Genomic DNA, 19,580 nt, shown 5'->3' with positions numbered 1-19,580 from the left:
CCCATTCACCAAAAATCTTGTATAATAAGACGATGAAGAAAGTAAATACAAGTAATAGCATGTATGACAGTAATAGAATAGACCAGTTGAGATCACATCGCCCTCGCTCACACTAACAGCCCTAGAAGTAAACTACCTAGAGGTAGGCAGTTATTTTGCAGCTGTACGTAGTAGCGATACATGCAGCCTTAACCTAGAGTCGCCATTTCTCATTCATATTTTTGAACCCCTGGCACAGCCCATCTATTTATATGACTATATTTCACAGGAACTAGTAGCCAAATAGTCTTGGCTTCCATATTTATTATCTATAGAAATATTACTGGTGCATGTGTAAAATGTTTTGTGCCCTGATGAAGTTTGGTCGAATGCCTAAGCTGGGCCCTTGTAACCTCATATTGACTGGAGAGAGGTTGTATGTTGCATTTGGTACGTAAAAGCCAACATTATATTCTGAAGAAATGTGACAAATGTAAAGAATAATTATCTCTATATACCTCTAAGACTTGAATTCACGCTCAACAATAAATTGCTTTTCTCATACTCAACCAGAACAACTCAATAAAATTCCACTCGATTTAAGCATAGAGGCTTACCTTGTATATGCATATCTTGGGTTACGTTCATGCATGCACGCGCAGCCCCTCCAAGCCCCGCTGAGATGAATGAATCAATTGAGAAGGACCTCTTGCTAGAATGAAGACCTAGAATTTCAGGCCGAGCTTCGAGAATTCTTAAAGTTAAAATTGACATTCAAACAGCTTGCACGTTCCTCAAGACTCGCTCAATATTTGAGTGCTGAGGGTGTCGTCCTGATGTTTGAGGTGTAATTGCCATTACTGCCATTTCTTGCAGTGCCATATTCCGACATTGAATCGCCATGATTGCCCTGGTGCTCTGTCGTCAAGCCTCGGTGAGGCAATCCGGCCGCCTCACCAGATCAGGTTATAGAGTCGCGACGGATTTGTCCCCTTTCAAGAAATTTGTCTACCAGAGTAGTAATGGCGCAAGAAGCATAAGCTCAATGCTTGAAAATACTCGAAATATCGGTATCATCGCCCACGTCGACGCTGTAAGACTTAAGGCTTTATGTACTCAGCCCATCCTAGCCTCGACGCTTACCCATCGTATAGGGCAAAACAACGACAACCGAGCGCATGCTCTACTATAGTGGCGTGACCCAGCGAGTAGGAGGTATGTATAATACATGCCCAAAGCTGAAATGACCCAACTGACAGTCTTAGATGTGGATTCCGGTAACACTGTGACCGATTTCCTTGAGCTTGAGCGGGAGCGTGGAATCACCATCCAATCAGCGGCGATAACGTTTCACTGGCCGCTGCAGCAGGATTGCCCTCCTGGAACTGCCCCAAAGACCATCAATCTCATTGATACTCCTGGTCACCAGGATTTTAGGTTTGAAGTTGATCGATGTTTACCAATCCTTGATGGAGCCGTCTGTATCATCGATTCTGTCAAGGGTGTAGAGGCACACACAGAACGAGTTTGGGCCTCTGCTCAGGAGTTCAAGGTTCCGCGAATTGTTTACTGTAACAAGCTGGACCGTGAGGGTGCGTCATTCAGAAAATCCGTCTTGGAAATTGGCTCTCGACTCAAAGGATGGCCATTAGTCTGCCAAATTCCGTGGTGGGAAAAGGAGGACTTTGTTGGAGTGATAGATATCATCGATGGGGTAGGGTACAGGTGGAAGACCGAAAGGCAAAAGACTCGATATGAACCCGACGAGCTCGAAGAGTTACTGTCAACTTCAAACCAATCGTTATTGGCCGAGATAAAAGTAGCACGACAGCGTCTGATCGAGGGCCTTGCAGATTTTGACGAGGCCGTGATGGATGAATTTTTGGCTGAGAACGAAAATATTCCCGCTTCCTTACTGAAGCAGGCCATAAGGAGAAGCATTCAAAGCGGCGACGGCCGTGTCATACCCGTATTCGCTGGCTCGAGCTTTCGTCATATTGGAGTTGAGCCGCTCATGGATGCCATCGCGGACTATCTTCCTAATCCAGCGGAACGCCCAGATGCTGAGGTCAGGGTTGGGAGTATAAAGAGCGAGCTTCGCGAAGCACTGAAAGGAAAAGGCAAGAACACAGTGGACGCCAATGTTAGCTCAGTGGCATCTGTCTTCAAAGTATTCGACCACCCAAAGGAGGGCGTCATCAGTTTTGTGAGAGTTTATCATGGAACTCTTACTCGCAATGCTCCAAGCTTCAACACACATATGCTTATACAGGAACGACCAATGGGCATCTTGCAAATATCTGCGTCCAAGACTGAAGACATTCAAGAGCTTTCTGTTGGTCAAATTGGAGCCCTGAGAGGACTCAAAAAAGCTCGCACAGGAGATACTTTGATCACCATGGCGAGTGGCAAAACTGTCCCTGAACATTTACGACATATCCAGATCAGACCTCCAGAGATTCCTCCACCCGTTGCCTTTTTACAGGTCGATCCATATGGGAATGTGGCAGCACAACAATTAGAGGTCGCTCTGGAGAGCGCATCTCGAGAAGACCCAAGCCTTCGGTGGAGTAGAAATCCAAAGACTGACCAATTTACCATCCAGGGTATGGGTAAGCTCCACCTGGATGTGTCACTCTACAATATGAGGCAGAAGCATAAGATAGATGCCGAGTTTGGTCCTATCGAGGTCGACTACAAAGAATGTGTTACTACCATGACCTCTCCTCAGCATGCAGTTTTTGACCGTCCAGTTGCGGGTAAATCAGGCAAGGTTACCTGCACGGCCACTCTCAGACCGATAGAAGCTGGGGAACAGGAAGATCTGATGGAAGCCGGCCTTGAAAAAGACGGCAACATTGTCCAGATAGATATTCCCATGGAGGGCGAAGCCACCGCCTTGCTGGTTGATGTGGATGAGGCACGCCAACAGCTCTTCAACGGAGCCATAGCTGGGTTGGCCAGGGGGCCTCGTCGTGCGTCGCCGATACACGGCTGCCAAGTCCACATCACTCTTGACACCTCTCGCGATGCGCTAGAGACACCAACTGGAGGCCATTTCAGCAGTGCGGCCAAATCTGCCGTCCAAGCAGCTCTCAGAGATGCGTTCGATAAAAATCAGGTTGGAATTTTGGAGCCCATCATGTTGACGCACATTACCTGCCCAGAAGCGGCCGCTGGAACAGTCCAACATGACATAACGGCTGGTGCGGGTGGTCATGTCCTCGAAGTCAACGATCGTTCTGCAGAGTCTGCTAGCGACGAGTTGATTGATATCTCCAAGATTTACGCGCCGCCTGATCCCTATGACTCGATCACCTCGCTAAGAGGCAAAAAGTCCACTGCTCGCATGGTCGAGATAGTGGCAAAAGTCCCCTACAAGGAGATGCTGAACTACGACGAGCATCTACGAAGCAAGACTGCAGGTCGGCATTCTATGACTATGTCGTTTGATTCTTTTGCAAGAGTGGTTGGCCATCGAGAAAAGGATCTCTGAAAGGCCTTTGAAGCAAGCACGCCATTATGACCAACGCGAACGCAATCAAACTGTTGTATACCAATGTAAATTAAAAAGCAAAGCCTGGGATTTGCAAATCTTCTTCCGATGAAAAGGCGTCACATAACTATCAACGCAGGGCAATATATGAAACCATACAGTATTATGCAAAGCAGGTTGAAGAAACCAATTCTCTTGGCTTGATGATTTGAGCATCTGGTCCAAAAGATCAATCGTACTGGAGTTTGATGGATCACCTCAATGCCAAGAATGCAAGCGATTTGATTGCACCGCAGCACAAGAGACGAGTAGATGAAATCTCGCATGATGCCACTTTTATTGGAGACCGGGATACTGCAAGTATAAGAGACCTAGAAGAAATCACATCTCATCACTGTTCCCCTACCTTGGCAAAGCCATCGGCGGCAGCTGCTGGCGGAGCTGATGATATCGCGGCGATGAGCGAGATTTGGAGATTTTGCTGAGCACAGAGCATGGAGATGGGGATGGAGCACGGAGTAAGACGGCATGTCTCTTCCAGAACCCGCCAGACTCTCACTGGATTACGGACAAGCACTCCCTTGCTGAACATGCACTCCTTGCAAAGCACAGACGGCATCGTCAGGGTTGGTGCCAGGCAACAATTCGCTGCTCGAGACTGGATTGAGCCTAGCTTTTTCATGCTTGGCTTTCTCTGGACAAGAAACGGAGAACTTTGGTCCAGCTTGTAATGACAGCTCGTGGGCGTTCATGCTCGTGTTGAGTGGAGCACGTCGTTTACACAAAATTTCTCTCCCTTGCAACCCCGTGCGGAAAAAAGGAGTGCCCCATGTCCAAACCCCAGTCTAGCTCGGCTTCTAGGGAGAGCAGCTCGACCGCCACATCCTCTACCGTACTAGCAAACGGGCAGCAGAAAAAGACTTGATGTTTGGAAGCAAGACTTGTTTCAGCAGATTTGGTTTTGAACCGTCTCAAGATTGAAATTGGCGAGCGCCACCAGCAAGCGACGGTTTGTTTTCTGAGTCGTGTTGCAGCAAGGAGACGGTTGGGCGCCCCCTCTGGTCTAATTCTTCTAATTACCTATTCGTGGGGTGACACCGTCAGCCTCAGCTGTCTTACAGCACAGGCAATAATAACGGTGAAGTCGGTTGGGGTTGGGGGGAGATCAGCAAAGACGCAGCGATTCGGAGCGTTCCGCCAAATCTCGCCTTTGGTGTCGTCGATCAATTTCTTCTCCTCGCCTGTCAGTTGTGATTTGACTGCGGTGATGTGCTGTACGGTACGATATGTCCGACTACAGGTGGAATGGCTGCGGTGGCCCTGACAAACGGCAGACATCCAATCAAGGTGATATTGGTACGCTCAAGTCGGGGCATCAGGGGGCACTGGTTTCCCTTCTCTGTGAACACTGCGCCAACAAACACGTCGAGGTTAGCTAGGGGTTCAAATGCTGTTGCTACTGAGACTATGACTACACAGAGTACTACTTCCAGGACCTACTCCGCACTATTAACGGTTAGCACCGAGATCAGCACTTTTGTTGGCTCATGGCTTCTTCTGCTGTTCTGGCTTGTGAAGCTCCAATACAGCACACAGACACTGCCCTCGACACCGAAAGCCCCCCGTCTGGCTCAGGTCCTCGAGGCGGATAATGGGATTCATACCCGTTGCAGTTAATGCAGCGTTCGATACGTATCTCACACTAGGAGGGCCTTAATTTCCTTTGGCTCTGGCTAAGTGGCTGGATTGGTCGACGGTTTCCCAGGGGAGAAGCAAGCCGGCCCCTGATTGGCTCACGGCTTGTTTAATTTCGACGCGCTCATCCCACGGATCCACAGAGCGAGACCCAGCATCACCAGCCCATCTTCAGCAAAGCGGTCGAGGCATTATTAGCTTATGAGATGAGCCTGGTCTGGTCGAGTACTCGCAGCATGTATCGTAGCAGTTGTCTTCCAGTTTTGAACTAACCACAAGTCAATCCCTTCCTTTACTAGCCCATTGTCGCCCTGCTCGTCCGCGGGCTCCATCTCACTCTCTTTTCATAGAACTTCTCGACCGTCACCGCCGTCTCTCTCTTTTTCATTCGTGTTGCGCTGTGTCGTTTCGTGTCGTGTCGTGTTTTGTGTGGACGAGCTCTTCTTTTTGCCGTCGCCTCTGTCGCTCTCTTTGCCTGATTGTTTTGTGACACGACTCTCACTTGTTCTTGTTTGCTCGAAACTTCGAATCGAGCCGTCGCACTCGCCCTTGTCGAGCGACCTCTGCTCTCACTCTCTCTCGCGCCAGTAATCACTAATCGATTCACACACTCGTTTTCACGCGCCGCCATGAAGGTTACAGACGTCCAGGCCGCCCTCGCGTCGGCCGTTGTGCTTCTCTCATTGCCAGCCGGCACCGTCGCCTCGTCACACAGGAGGTTTCACCAGCTTCCCAATAAGAAGCACACTCACCTTCGCTCCCCTCACACAGTAGAGGACGCCAACTCTATCGTCAAGCGAGGACAATGCGCGTTCCCGACCGATGATCCCAACTTGGTTGCCGTCACGCCCGATGCTGAGAATGCTGGCTGGGCTATGAGCCCGGATCAGCCTTGCACGCCAGGTCACTACTGCCCAATTGCTTGCAAGCCCGGTATGGTTATGGCTCAATGGGATCCCGATTCTTCATACTCCTACCCGGCTTCCATGGTAAGTTTATTAAATCGATAAGAAGAGAGCATGACCAATATCGCCGGTTTCAGCCGCTGACAGCATTAGAACGGAGGATTGTTCTGTGACAACAGTGGCACGGTTCACAAGCCTTTCCCCAACAAGCCGTACTGTGTTGAAGGTACTGGCTCTGTCGTAGCTGTCAACGACTGTGGTGAGCCCATGTCGTGGTGCCAGACTGTCTTGCCTGGTAACGAGGCCATGCTTATCCCAACTCTTGTCACATCCTCGGCCACGCTTGCTGTTCCCGATACAAGCTACTGGTGTTCAACGGCAGCTCAGTAAGTGATCCCACACAACTGTTGTCTGGCATCCCACGCCCACAGTGTTTGCTAACTCCACCTGTGTAGCTACTACATCAACCCTCCTGGAAGCACTGTTGCCGATTGTGTTTGGGGTGTCTCTAGCAAGCCCGTTGGCAACTGGAGTCCCTACGTTGCTGGCGCTAACACTGACGGCAACGGCAACACATTCGTCAAGCTGGGATGGAACCCCATCTGGCAAGACTCCGCCTTGAAGAGCACCCTGCCCACCTTTGGTATCAAGATCGAGTGCCCCGACGGTGGCTGCAACGGACTGCCCTGTGAGATTTCGCCCAACTCCGACGGCAGCGTCGAGAGCAACGAATCCTCCGTCGGTGCCGGTAACGCCGCTTTCTGTGTCGTTACTGTCCCCAAGGGCGGCGTTGCCAACATTGTGGCATTCAACGTGGACGGCAGCTCTGGCGGCTCCGGCGGTGATGACTCTGATTCCGGATCCTCTTCTTCTTCGGCTCAGCCCAGCTCCACTCCCCATGGACTCAAGGCCGGTGGTTTCGCCCAGCAGGCCGAGAAGGCTACTTCAACCACAACCACTGCCCAGCCATCATCTACGGAGGTTTCCACCACTGCTACTCCTTCTTCGACCGAGGCCACATCCACCACTGCAGCCGCCTCATCAACCACCACGGCCGCAGAGTCAACAACACAGACCACCGATGCTACCTCCACAACCGGGGCTACCTCTGCCACTTCTACCACCGGCGGCAAGGCTTCCTCAACCGCTTCTCAAGCTCGCGCACACGCCTCTGTGAAGCCCGGCATGTTCCACGAGAACGGCACCTCGTCTCACCAGACGACCTCAGCCCCCGCCGAGCCGTCCCAGACCCAGGCCGACTCTGCTCCGGTTACCACAACTACTAAGAAGGGTGAGGCTGGCCGCCAGCAAGGCAGCACCGCCTTTGCAGGCCTTATCGTTGCCTTTGTTGCCGCAGCTTGTTTCCTATAAGAAAAGAAGAATTAATGGCAAGCAGCCTCGTTGATTGTATCTCTGGCAGACAATGTATTCTCACGTCTACTTCAGTGTCCATGTCACCTTTTGTCAGCTGCAGCTTACATATTTTTTGTTCATATGCTGCTCTAGACTTTATATCACTTGACGCGAGTTTCTCTTACTCTCTCTTTCGCTTCGCATATTTTGGGCCGTTTGATCCCCCTCCCCCTCGTCGCACCCTTTTTTTTTTGCCCCCCTGATATTTTATGCCGCCGTATCTGTATATGGCTCTACTTTTATTTACATAACGCTTATTATATGCTTTACACATAAGCCAATATGCCCTGTCGGCGATAGTGTTTATTGTCTTTGGAGAAATTGGAGGTTGGTGTGTCCGCTATAAGGGTGCACGCCAATCTCCAAATATCCTCCCTCCCCTTTTCTTTTCTTCAGGAGTTTTCTCCTATATTTTTTCATGATGCCAAAAATACGGTGGCATATTTTATCCATTATGATTTTTTATTACCATACTTTTTTTTACCACATTTGTTTTTGATTTGCCTTCTTTTGTCGTCGATACCCCTCTTCAGCGGTTAAAGAGAAAGCTTCTTACGAAATCGGAGGACAAGGATCAAAAAAGAGAAAAGGGAGAGGGAAAAAGCGAGCGATTCTTTTTTTTTTTACAACTTTTTTTTTTTTACCTATCAAACATTTATGATGCATGTCCAAGGGGGGAAAGGTTTTGAAGTGGTTATTGTCAGTTTTGCTTTGTTTATTAATGCTCGTGTCAACTACTTCTGGTGAGTTGTGGGTTTACACTTATCAACATAAACACTCAAAAAAAGGAGCTTAGGATGAATAGGATAAAGACAGAAATAGCGTGGCTTATGAATTTTACGTTTCTTGGATGTAGCCTGTAATAGTGAATTGACACGTGTGTAGAGGAGCAACGTAACTGAGACGCTGTAAAATGTAAGGCTTGTGTGCTTATATACTTAGTGCGTCGCTTTGTAGATCTCAAACATGAATCACAGTTAGCGATATTTGACCGTTTAGGGGGTATCATTTCGTTTTCTTCTATGGAGTAATTAGCTTCTAATAAACGAACACCATGCTATGGGGTAGCGCCGGTAGTTAGCACCACCTTATCAAGGATGCTTTGCCCTCTCCCATCTAAACTTGTATTGCCCTAATTAACTAATATCATGCGCACCTTCTTTTCCTCTCTCACAATGTCACCCAGCCGGGAACTTGATCCAGATCAAAGTCGTCTTCGTGCCTCCTTTCCTTAATTGTCAGCCAAACGTTTGGCCAGCCTGCCAGGACAGGGCTTCCCTTTGCTTTTGCTCCGATAATGGCGAACCGGCCCTGGCTATGCGCGACGAATCCATGCATAAAGCCCTGCTGAACAAGAGTGGCAACTGTCATCTCTATATCTTCGTAAGTGACCAGTGCGTTACCCCATATGAGCCCCTCGTTGGGGCGGAGCTTCCTGGGGCCGCCTGGGGGAGGGGCAAGAGTCGTTTCAGCAGATGACTGGACAGTGTTCTTGATGGCCTGCATGAAGAGAGGGTTGGCCTGTGATGTCCGGCCGTGTGTGGTTGGATTGCCGGGCAGCCAGCCTTCAAGACGGCGCTGAATGTAGGTAGCCACGGTGAGGAGATGAGAAAGGTCGAGTGTTGCTGCTTTGCGGGAGGTGGCATCTTGTGGGGGGACATATGTTAAGAGAAATGTCTTTCGACTGAGACTCCTCCAGAGGAGTGGTCGAAGGCGGTTGGAAAGCGGCAAAAGGAGGCCCTTTTCAAACAGCCATGATTCGTGAGCAGCAAGGTGGGACTGGAACTGCACAAAGTTCCCGGAGCGAATAGCCATGCACATGGGAAGAAAAATGGGTTTCAACGATTGAGCCTCCGGCCGTGATAGGAGTGTAGTTGAAGGGAATCGCCCAAGAAGAAGGTTCGAGGGAATGAGGTAAGTGAGAATGTTGGAGCGATGAGAGACTAGTTGAGGAGGAGTCTGCAAGTATGCCTCCTGGAGACATAACGCAGCGCGGTGATAATGTTGATTGGAGAAGTTGAAACGGCCGAGATAGTAGAGAAAAGTGACGCGCTGAGCCGCAGGATAGAGTGAGAGCGGAGGCGATATGGTTTCGATGTTAACAAATATCATTTTCGCTAGTTGAGTTCTTCGGCACTGTTGAACAATGGATTCCGTGGTTAGAGAATAGTGTTGATGGGCTACAACATAGGGAGACATACTGCGAAGAGAAGTTTCAGCACGAGGTTCGCAAACATGTAGACGCCAACTCGCTTTCCCTCTGGCTTGCTGGTCCGGGTACCTGACCGGTCGGTCAAGCAAGTTGTAAATATCTTTTGAATGATCTCAGCAGAAGATTCGGCAACAGACTTGCGGTTATCGTCGTCCACAACGCGAAGCCGACGGGTCAGATCAGGCCGGCGGTTGAGATTCATGGTAAGGCGAGCAAGTGTCTCTGAGAGAGACATGCTGACTTGGAGGAGCATTGAGCCATAGGTAGGATGTGCGAATGCAGTAGAACAAGAGCTGTAAGGCTTTGTTAGCATAAAGAGGCAATTCTCCAAGTTTCAAACCGCGTGTTTCTGCAGGTTGTAGCTATCAATGGTGCTCAATGGCCGAAAAAACTCACTTGACCAGCCCACTGAGAAGCTGATGAGCCCCTAACAAATCTGCAAAACTGACATCCCGCCAATAGGTCAAGTAATCCTTCAAAAAAGCCAACAATCCCGGCCAAGCCGTTGCCTGACCTTCGGGTAGATCGTCCTGCTGCGGTAGGGCATCTTCAACGATCTTGTCAATGGCGTCCTGGCGGCTAAATCTGGCGCGTAGCTCGTTCGCTAGATCGTAATATTGTTTTGGTGATTCAGGCTCTACTTGGAGCCATGACCGGAGTTGATCGCCTTGCTGGTTGCGGACTTGCTGCTGAATCTGGGAGAGGAATTGAGTAACTAGAGACATGGTATATGCTGAGAAAAATATAGTATATAAATATTTCGCCCTTTGGCGGCCAACGGAGTTTTGGAATTAGCGAGAGTGAGAGAGTGAGGACGGGCGAGAAGCGCGTTGAATGAGTGAGAGTGAGGCTGGTGTTGAAGACGGTGTGGCGTCGGACTGGATGTGGCGGTGATTGAATAGCTGTGGCGCGCGTGGTTGTTCTCTTGAGCAGTGACAAGCTGCCCTTTTATTGAATCAATTGTTGAGGCTCATTGGCCTACACAAACTGTTTATATATCTTAACACTTACTGTTTCTTTAATGATGATAAGTTTGGCAATTTCAAGTAAAAAATCAAGTCGAATGTTGAACAAATGAATGCTTCATTACTCTAAAATTACATGGCCATTGCTAACTGGAATATACATGCCCAGCTACATCTTCTCTTCGTTCAAAGTATATACATGTTTGTGTTTAGTTTTTCTTTCTTTTTGCCTTCCATTTTATTTTTAACTTCAGTCTAGACGGATTCAATACGCTGCACAACCATGGCTGTGGCAGCGCCTCCTCCGTTGCAGATGGCCGCAACACCGTACTCGCCAGGCTTCAGCTGGTGCAGCAGCGTTGTGAGGATTCGTGATCCGGAGCTGCCCAGGGCGTGGCCAAGAGAAATGCCGCCTCCCAGAGGGTTGACACGGGCGTTCTCAATGCCAAGAATCTTCTTGTTGGCCAGGATAACGCCTGCAAAAGCCTCGTTGATCTCCCAAATGGCAACCTGATCCTTGGTGATGCCGGCACGCTCCAGAGCGATGGGGATGGCCTTTGCAGGAGCGACTGGGAAGTCAATGGGGTCAACCGCAGCGTCAGCGTGGGCGACGATCCTAGCCAGGACGCGAGAGCCGGATCCGTACTGCTGTGCAATGGCCTTGTTGCCCAGGACTAGAGCACTGGCACCGTCGTTCAGGGTCGATGAGTTGGCAGCGGTAACTGTGCCGGTTCCATCGCGAACAAACGCGGGCTTCAAGGTTGGGACCTTCTCAATCTTGACGTCGAGGTAGCCCTCGTCCGCCTCAATGATGACCTCTCCTTTCTTGTTCTTGACGGTGACGGGGGTAATCTCATCAGCAAACGCCTTCTCGGCCCAGGCCTTTTGAGCGTTCTTGTATGACTGGATAGCGAACTCATCCTGCTGCTCTCGGGTGATGTTGTGAGTCTTGGCTGTGTTCTCTGCGCAGTTGCCCATGTGGAACTTGTTGTAGACATCGGTCAGACCATCCTTGATCAGCCCGTCCTCAAATGTAACATTGCCGAAAGCAGGCAGACCGCTGGCACGGGGAAGATAGTATGGGACCCGGGTCATGCTCTCCATGCCACCGGCAATCTGGGCCTCGGCCAGCCCTAGCTGAATGTTTTGCGCCGCAAAAGCGACAGCCTTGAGGCCAGAAGAGCACACCTTGTTGATGGTGATGGCCTCGATGGACGTAGGGAGGCCAGCGAAGATGGCAGCCTGTCGGGCGGGCGCTTGGCCCATTCCTCCTCCAAGCACGTTGCCCATGTACACATCAGAGATCTTTTCTATCGGAACCTTTGACTTTTCGAGAGCGGCCTTGATGGCGGTGGCGCCGAGCTGGGGAGCGGGCACGGTGGTGAATGAGCCGTTGAACTGGACAGGTGCAATTGTTAGCATAATCCCAAAATGGTATATGCGAGCCGCTCATCAACGTACCTTTGCGGTCGGTGTTCGCGCAGCACTGAGAATGTACGCCTCCTGGATTTCTTTTCTCATGACAGCGCCGGTTGAGAAGTGGCGAGCCGATTTCATTTGGCTGGCCAACTGGCCGAGCCGCCTGGCTGTTCTAAGCTGAGCCTCGGGCATTGTGGGATGGAGTTGTAGAGCTGTATAAGTAGGAGAAGAAGAAGCCAACAAAGAAAAGAGCTATCCGTAGTGAGGGTATCAAATAAAGCCAATCGAACGGTGATTGGAAGATAAATAAATGCAGAATGGGCTATGTTTTGTTTTTTTATACAGACTGTCGGTAGAAGAGGCGCAGAGAGAGGAGCTTCTGGGCCGTTTCGGTACGCTTCGGCTTAGAGCGGGGAGAGAATCAGCCGAGCGTTTAAGCCGGGATTGCAGGTGACAGCATCAGAATTGATGCTTGATGCGGGGAGTGAAAAGCCGGGGAAAGGGGATTTTGTATTATTCCGAGGCAGTGAGTGCTACAGCAATACTCATTACTCGGGCTCTACAACATCATGGAGCAGATGATTCAATGTTTTCTAATCTCTTCTTGAGTGCCGAATCCAAGCTCGTACCTACTCCGTCTTCTACACTCCCGCCTCTTCCTAAGCCGCACTCACGTCATCAACCCGAGGCTACAGTACCTAGGTAATTTATCAATGCGGCAACCTTTGGACAAATTACATCGCCATAACGAGCCCGCCAGATCAGTCCAGACTGTGGCGTCGCTCCACCATTGCCACATTTCTTTCTTCTACGTCTTTCGCGACGCTGATGCGCTGTCACATGATCATGACTAATCTTTTATTTCTCGCCCCACCATTGGCCCATACCCTGACGCCGATTCGCCTGAACCGGCGGGCTGTCAAGCGCTGGCCATTAGCTGCTAGTGCCGCTATCAACGCTCTTTGACTCGTGAGCAGGTTCCGATGGCTCAACTTTCTTCCACAGCACCGAGAAAAAGACTTGTCGGTATTTTGTCAATTTCATCTTTGCTCTATTCAACGCCTTTGCTTCCAACAGCCTATACTTGTAAATCGAAAAAAGAACTTCAGGAACAATACCACCACCTCTACTTTACCCAACTCGATCTACCCGATTCCTAATCAGGCCCCTTGTCGATAGCCATGTCGACAGCTGCCCGACGCCGGTTGATGCGCGACTTCAAGGTTTGTCTGCATAGACCGGATGGGATATCTTCTGGCTTATTTGCAGTTTCTAACGATGGTTTCAGCGTATGCAGACCGATCCTCCTGCCGGAGTTTCAGCATCTCCCATTCCCGACAATGTCATGACCTGGTTCGTTGCCCCTCACACCTCCACCACGACAGACATGCAAGGTGCGATTGCTAACCATGTCTCATCGCCCTCACTACAGGAATGCCGTCATTATAGGGCCAGCCGACACACCCTTTGAAGATGGAACATTCCGGCTCGTCATGCAGTTTGAAGAACAATACCCCAACAAGCCTCCTCAGGTCAAGTTCATCAGCCAGATGTTTCACCCCAACGTTTACGCCACTGGCGAACTGTGCTTGGATATTCTACAAAACCGATGGAGCCCAACGTATGATGTCGCTGCCGTTCTGACCAGCATTCAAAGGTATGCAAATATCTGCTGTGGGAGCCAATCCCTGACCGCCTCCCCTTGGCTCGACGGCTCATTCGCTGACTCGGACAACTTTTCTTTTTGCAGTCTACTTAACGACCCCAACACCGGCTCACCAGCGAACGTGGAGGCGTCGAACCTATACAAAGATAACCGAAAGGAGTATACTAAGCGCGTACGAGAGACTGTTGAAAGAAGTTGGGAAGACTAAAAGGGCTCATGATAACGCTGGAATGACGAGGACATACGGATAGGCGGCGTTTAGACAGCCACCTATCCGCTTCAGGATATCTGAAGGGGAACTTGGACCTAGCCCCCTCATCGTCTTCGTGCCGTATCCAGAAGACTGGGCTCCCAGCAAGAAGGAGGGAAGGATTCATTGCAGGCGTTTTGGTGCACGATATTGAACTGGTTATACCAAGGAAGAGGGACGAGTGTTCTCGTATCATGTCTTGCTATTTTCTACCTAGGATTCAAGCGTTTGTTTTTTGACATCATCGCCACTCTGACAGGGATTACCAAGTAGTGATTTAGGCGCAGCGGAATGCCATATGTTTTCGTTTGTCCATGTCAGGCTTCCTACGAGGGATGCTATACCCAAGTACTGATCCACCCCCTTTGTCATCCCCTATCTGCCCCTCTTTCTACAAGTTTGTTGAGTTATGCGTGAAGAAGACCTTAATCTATTGATTGACCTTCTATTGACCAAGTTTCTATTGACCGGGCTTCTATTGACCAAACTATGGCTTTTACGAGGGCATCGAGATATCGGGTATCAGTTAGCCGGTCCGCTGCCGCTGCGATTCGGCAGTTCACAAGCCCAACTGGGACCTGGTTGGGCCTACATCCAATCCGCTGCCAGCGTCAGCAACCACTGTCAGGCACAAAAGCACAAGGTAGTACTACTAAATCCTGCCGGAGAGTCGATGCTGGTATCTCAAATCAACACCATAATATCACCTGTAATACATCATGGCGCGCTAAGACGAAAAAAGAGACCAACTCGGTGAACTTTTACGCTGTTGTGGTACCCCATCTAGAGTCGGTATGCAGCAATCCATTGCAGCCCCTGGCGGGCTCGGCGAATATTTTCTCTGATTTTTCTAAATTATCTTTTTTTGAGACGAAAAGCGGCTGTTCAGTGGAAGAACAGCATGAAACGAAACAAAACGAAACACATCAAAACCAACATATAAGCATGAAATGTAGAATCAATGCGACGTGAAGTGCTTCGTATCCCCGGAGGTTGAACAGCATTTGCTACGGATACCTCCTTTGTATCGAAGGCACTTGCATTAGGTAAGCGGATTTGGTGCCTGGCCTAAAAATGCTACTGACGGGTAGTTTAGTGGCACTTGAAGATGTTTAGGGCGCATGTCCAGTGTTTGCAGTGCTGTAATAGCCCTCTAGGCGTCTGATCTCCAGCCCCTCCCTCCTAGCCCCCAGGGCACTTCCAACCACCACGCGGCGGCTGTTTTTAGCGCGCTTGTCACCTCCCAAACATTGGAACTCTGAGCTTTTGGGCCCCTCCCCGCCAGTCCCTCCCAGACCGCTGCTTTTGCATCCTCCCTAGAACTTCGTGTCTTGTTCTTGGGGGTTTTCCTTTCTTTTTCTTTCCTTCCTTTTCCCTCCCTTACAACGATCCTGCGGCGGGGTTTCTGTTTCTTTTGATCTCACGCAGCTTCGGTTGGGATCGACCATCTGCTCTGTTTTTGTTTCTCCTCTCTAGCCCCTCTCTCTCTTCTTTGACCCTCCTGGTAGGGCCAAACACCAGAGCCCGCCATTTGGGTGAAGAGAGAGAAGCCCCCCCTTCGAGAAACCGTTGCCTCTGCGGGCTCAACCGACAACTCAACGGTCGTTTCTCTTCGCCCATGGTCAACAACTTTTCTTGATATCGATATCCTAACGCCATCTGCCCATCATGTCGAACAACAGCATCAAGGTCGTCGCCCGATTCCGGCCCCAGAACCGGATCGAAATCGAATCGGGCGGCAAGCCTATCGTCAGCTTCACCTCGGACGATACCTGTACTCTTGATGTATATTACACCTTCCCCCCTATGCTCGCTATAGTGTTCATGATGTGGAGAGTTTGTCGCTGACCGTTGCCATGATTTATACAGTCCAAAGAGGCACAGGGCTCCTTCACCTTTGACCGAATCTTTGACATGTCATGTAAACAACAAGACATCTTCGACTACTCCATTCGCCCTACCGTCGACGACATTCTTAATGGCTACAACGGTACTGTCTTTGCCTATGGCCAGACTGGTGCGGGTAAATCATACACCATGATGGGAAGCAACATTGATGATCCCGAGCAGAGGGGTGTTATTCCGCGCATTGTCGAGCAAATCTTTGCCAGCATCATGTCCAGCCCCAGCACCATCGAATACACCGTGCGAGTCAGCTACATGGAAATTTACATGGAGAAGATTCGTGATCTGCTGGCTCCGCAAAATGACAACCTCCCTATTCATGAGGAGAAGAACCGTGGTATCTATGTCAAAGGTCTCTTGGAAATCTACGTCTCTAGCGTTCAAGAGGTGTATGAGGTGATGAGGAGGGGAGGAAACGCTCGAATGGTCTCTGCCACCAACATGAACGCAGAGTCTTCACGATCCCACTCCATCTTCGTCATCACCATCACCCAGAAGAACGTCGAGTCTGGTTCGGCGAAGAGCGGTCAGCTGTTCTTGGTCGATTTGGCCGGTAGTGAAAAGGTTGGCAAGACTGGCGCCAGCGGCCAGACGCTTGAGGAAGCCAAAAAGATCAACAAAAGTCTGAGTGCCTTGGGCATGGTCATCAACGCCCTGACCGATGGCAAATCCCACTACGTACCCTATCGAGACTCCAAATTGACCCGTATCCTGCAAGAATCTCTGGGTGGTAACAGTCGAACCACTCTCATCATCAACTGCTCTCCTAGTAGTTATAACGATGCCGAAACCTTGGGAACGCTAAGATTCGGTACCAGAGCAAAATCCATTAAAAACAAGGCCAAGGTCAATGCCGAGCTCAGTCCTGCCGAGCTCAAAGCCCTCCTCAAGAAAGCACAGGGCCAAGTTACCAACTTCGAGTCCTATATTTCCAACCTCGAGGGCGAGGTTCAGCTGTGGCGAGCTGGAGAGGCTGTGCCAAAGGACAAGTGGGTTCAGCCGATTGCCGATGGAGTTTCCGCAGCCAAGGCCGAGGCAAGAGCACCGCGACCCTCGACTCCCTCGCGGCTTACAGAGAGTCGCTCCGAGACTCCTATTGCCTCTGACCGTGCTGGTACTCCCAGCATAACATTGGAGAAGGACGAACGGGAGGAGTTCCTACGCCGTGAAAATGAGCTTCAGGATCAAATTTCAGAGAAAGAATCGCAGGCTGCCGCCGCCGAGAAGCTGCTTCGCGAGACCAAAGAGGAGCTCTCCTACTTGAAGGAGCACGACAGCAAAATGGGCAAGGAGAATGAGAAGCTTACAACAGAAGTTAATGAATTCAAGATGCAACTCGAGAGACTAAATTTCGAGGGCAAAGAGGCCCTCATCACCATGGACGCTCTCAAGGAAGCTAACTCAGAGCTCACCACTGAATTGGACGACATCAAGCAGCAGCTGCTTGACGCCAAAATGAGCGCCAAGGAGACGGGCGCAGCTCTTGATGAAAAGGAAAAGAAGAAGGCAGAGAAGATGGCCAAGATGATGGCCGGTTTCGAACTTGGAACTGATGTATTCAGCGACAACGAGAAATCCATCGCGGAGACTATCAAGCACATTGATGCTCTGCTTGAACAGAGCACAATTGGCGACCACATCGCGCCAGATGAGTTTAAGCTGCTCAGAGCAAAGATGGTCGAAACCCAAGGCATCGTGAGGCAAGCAGAGCTGTCCATGTACAGCGGGTCGTCCAACGACTTAGATGCCCGACGGAGACAGGAGCTCGAAGCCAGATTAGAGGCTTTGCAGCAAGAATACGAGGATGTGTTGGCTCGCGGCCTAAGCGAAGCCGACGTCGAGGAGGTCAAGGCACGACTGGAGGCCACCTACGCTAAGCGTGAGAAGTCTCAGGAGCAGCTCGTCGAGGAGCTTAAGGCCGACCTCAACCAGAAAGCGTCAGAGAACGCAAGAATGAAGACCCTCATTGAGGAGCTACAGCAGCGCGTCAAGTCTGGTGGCACCGCTTCCATGGCAAACGGCAAGACTGTTCAACAGCAGATTGCAGAGTTTGACGTCATGAAGAAGAGTCTCATGCGAGACTTGCAAAACCGCTGCGAGCGCGTTGTCGAGTTGGAAATTTCCCTCGATGAGACCCGCGAGCAGTACAACAACGTGCTGCGATCTTCCAACAACCGGGCCCAGCAGAAGAAGATGGCCTTTTTGGAGCGGAATTTGGAACAACTCACCCAAGTTCAGCGCCAGCTGGTTGAGCAGAATTCTTCTTTGAAGAAGGAGGTTGCTATTGCAGAGCGCAAGCTCATTGCGAGAAACGAGCGGATTCAGAGCCTGGAGAGTCTGCTGCAAGACAGTCAGGAGAAGATGGCAACGGCCAATCACAAGTATGTATCCCCAAGCTCCCCCCTTTTTTCATTGCCCACGACAGTACATCAACATAGTGCTACGAGTGAAACATGCTTGAAAAAGCTTGATGCTGACCTAGACTCCTTTAAACTAGGTTCGAGGTCCAGCTTGCCTCCGTCAAGGAGCGCCTCGAGGCTGCCAAAGCTGGCAGCACCCGTGGTCTCGGTGGTGCCGGCGGCGGCTTCAGCTTCTCTAATGCTGGCAGCCGCATTGCCAAGCCTCTCCGTGGCGGCGGCGGCGATGCCCCTGCGACTCCCACGATCCAAGGTGGTGACGGGACTCCCACCAGCAGCAAGCGCGGTAGTTGGTTCTTCAATAAGTCGTAGATTTCCTGCGCGCTTTTGCTTTCTCCGGGCGGCGTTATGAGTACACTAGAGGCGGTTTTACACACTTGGAATCTTCCATACCCACCCCCCTCATTCTCTCCCTCGCTTTCACCCTCCTTCTTCACTTTTTCTCACTCTTCCTTCCCACGCATATGCCGTGCTGACTTTGCTGGTTAAGGCTTTTTCCGCTTTTGATTTCCTCCTTTGCTTTGTATCTTTTGATATGTATTGCTGTTTCTGCCACCCCCTCACCCCTGTCTGCATTTTAAAACAAAGAAAAAAAAGCACAAAAGAACAAAAAAAGGTGAAACGAGGATGATGAAGAGGGGGGGCGTGTGTCCGCGCTATATACATTGTGGCGAGATTAAGAGCAACGAATGACGATTGTTGGATTCTGGGTTTTTATGACTTTTGACGGTTGTGTATTTGACTGAGAGAGCGAGACACAAATGCAATGAATGAGCAAACAAAAGACAGAGATGGAAATAAATCAAGAGCAAAGAGAGAAAACGGGCCGTAGGGCAAGGTAGAGAGTTATCTATAGTTGGAGTTATGCGGTTGGGGAGGGTTATATATGATAAAGATGTCACGCATGAAAGAGTAAAGAGTTAAATTACATGAGATACAAATCAGAATCTTACTTATGACGAGTAACTATGTAGATACTTGTGAGTGCATCTGCTATTTGCTCCAGGCAAACTCCGTGTAATTTTTTGCATGTAAGTTCACTATAATAGTAGCAACCGAAAGGGGCTTCGCCTTGAACGCACGCGTAATCTTGTGGTTCGATGGCGCTTTCATGGCGGATGGCTCGATGACAAAAGACTTGGCCTTCAGGATATCCTTATATTCTTGTTGATCGACGGCGTTCATGTTGGTGGCTTGGGTCCAATATCCCTTAACCGCCTTGAGGTTCCCATCTGGAAACTCGCAGCATGAACTTTAA

General features: G+C 50.1%; 7 protein-coding genes across 7 annotated transcripts; 4 read left to right on the top strand and 3 right to left on the bottom strand.

The window, feature by feature from the left end:
• Positions 1 to 880: 880 nt before the first annotated feature.
• M431DRAFT_489559 (hypothetical protein) lies at positions 881 to 3,475 on the top strand (the record flags this gene model as incomplete). Its single annotated transcript, XM_024916694.1, has 3 exons — positions 881 to 1,072; positions 1,134 to 1,194; positions 1,245 to 3,475. 3 exons carry the CDS (start codon positions 881 to 883, stop codon positions 3,473 to 3,475), a joined length of 2,484 nt encoding a protein of 827 aa, XP_024780460.1.
• Positions 3,476 to 5,799: 2,324 nt separating this feature from the next.
• On the top strand, positions 5,800 to 7,446 carry M431DRAFT_70809 (glycoside hydrolase family 132 protein; the record flags this gene model as incomplete). The annotated part of the gene is made up of 3 exons (XM_024921825.1): positions 5,800 to 6,159; positions 6,229 to 6,461; positions 6,531 to 7,446. 3 exons carry the CDS (start codon positions 5,800 to 5,802, stop codon positions 7,444 to 7,446), a joined length of 1,509 nt encoding a protein of 502 aa, XP_024780459.1.
• A 1,033-nt stretch (positions 7,447 to 8,479) lies between these two features.
• M431DRAFT_502941 (hypothetical protein) lies at positions 8,480 to 10,507 on the bottom strand. Its single transcript, XM_024918238.1, has 3 exons — positions 10,097 to 10,507; positions 9,690 to 9,993; positions 8,480 to 9,624 (listed from the first exon to the last, which is right to left on the bottom strand). The coding sequence occupies exons 1-3, from the start codon at positions 10,423 to 10,425 to the stop codon at positions 8,659 to 8,661; spliced, it is 1,599 nt and encodes a 532-aa protein (XP_024780458.1). The 5' UTR covers positions 10,426 to 10,507; the 3' UTR covers positions 8,480 to 8,658.
• Positions 10,508 to 10,760: 253 nt separating this feature from the next.
• On the bottom strand, positions 10,761 to 12,595 carry M431DRAFT_12627 (hypothetical protein). The gene is made up of 2 exons (XM_024912275.1): positions 12,127 to 12,595; positions 10,761 to 12,063 (listed from the first exon to the last, which is right to left on the bottom strand). The coding sequence occupies exons 1-2, from the start codon at positions 12,274 to 12,276 to the stop codon at positions 10,921 to 10,923; spliced, it is 1,293 nt and encodes a 430-aa protein (XP_024780457.1). The 5' UTR covers positions 12,277 to 12,595; the 3' UTR covers positions 10,761 to 10,920.
• A 670-nt stretch (positions 12,596 to 13,265) lies between these two features.
• M431DRAFT_502939 (hypothetical protein) lies at positions 13,266 to 14,304 on the top strand (the record flags this gene model as incomplete). The annotated part of the gene is made up of 4 exons (XM_024918237.1): positions 13,266 to 13,307; positions 13,373 to 13,437; positions 13,517 to 13,741; positions 13,835 to 14,304. The coding sequence occupies 4 exons, from the start codon at positions 13,266 to 13,268 to the stop codon at positions 13,956 to 13,958; spliced, it is 456 nt and encodes a 151-aa protein (XP_024780456.1). The 3' UTR covers positions 13,959 to 14,304.
• Positions 14,305 to 15,668: 1,364 nt separating this feature from the next.
• Positions 15,669 to 18,634, top strand: M431DRAFT_489554 (hypothetical protein; the record flags this gene model as incomplete). Its single annotated transcript, XM_024916693.1, has 3 exons — positions 15,669 to 15,785; positions 15,870 to 18,286; positions 18,403 to 18,634. 3 exons carry the CDS (start codon positions 15,669 to 15,671, stop codon positions 18,632 to 18,634), a joined length of 2,766 nt encoding a protein of 921 aa, XP_024780455.1.
• Positions 18,635 to 18,662: 28 nt separating this feature from the next.
• Positions 18,663 to 19,129, bottom strand: M431DRAFT_196391 (hypothetical protein). Its single transcript, XM_024913268.1, has one exon. The coding sequence runs from the start codon at positions 18,986 to 18,988 to the stop codon at positions 18,743 to 18,745; it is 246 nt and encodes an 81-aa protein (XP_024780454.1). The 5' UTR covers positions 18,989 to 19,129; the 3' UTR covers positions 18,663 to 18,742.
• Between the last annotated feature and the right edge of the window lie 451 nt (positions 19,130 to 19,580).

This window comes from Trichoderma harzianum (genome assembly GCF_003025095.1).
Source record: "Trichoderma harzianum CBS 226.95 unplaced genomic scaffold M431scaffold_1, whole genome shotgun sequence".
Classification (NCBI taxonomy): domain Eukaryota; kingdom Fungi; phylum Ascomycota; class Sordariomycetes; order Hypocreales; family Hypocreaceae; genus Trichoderma; species Trichoderma harzianum.
This window is presented reverse-complemented; position numbering and strand designations above follow the sequence as displayed.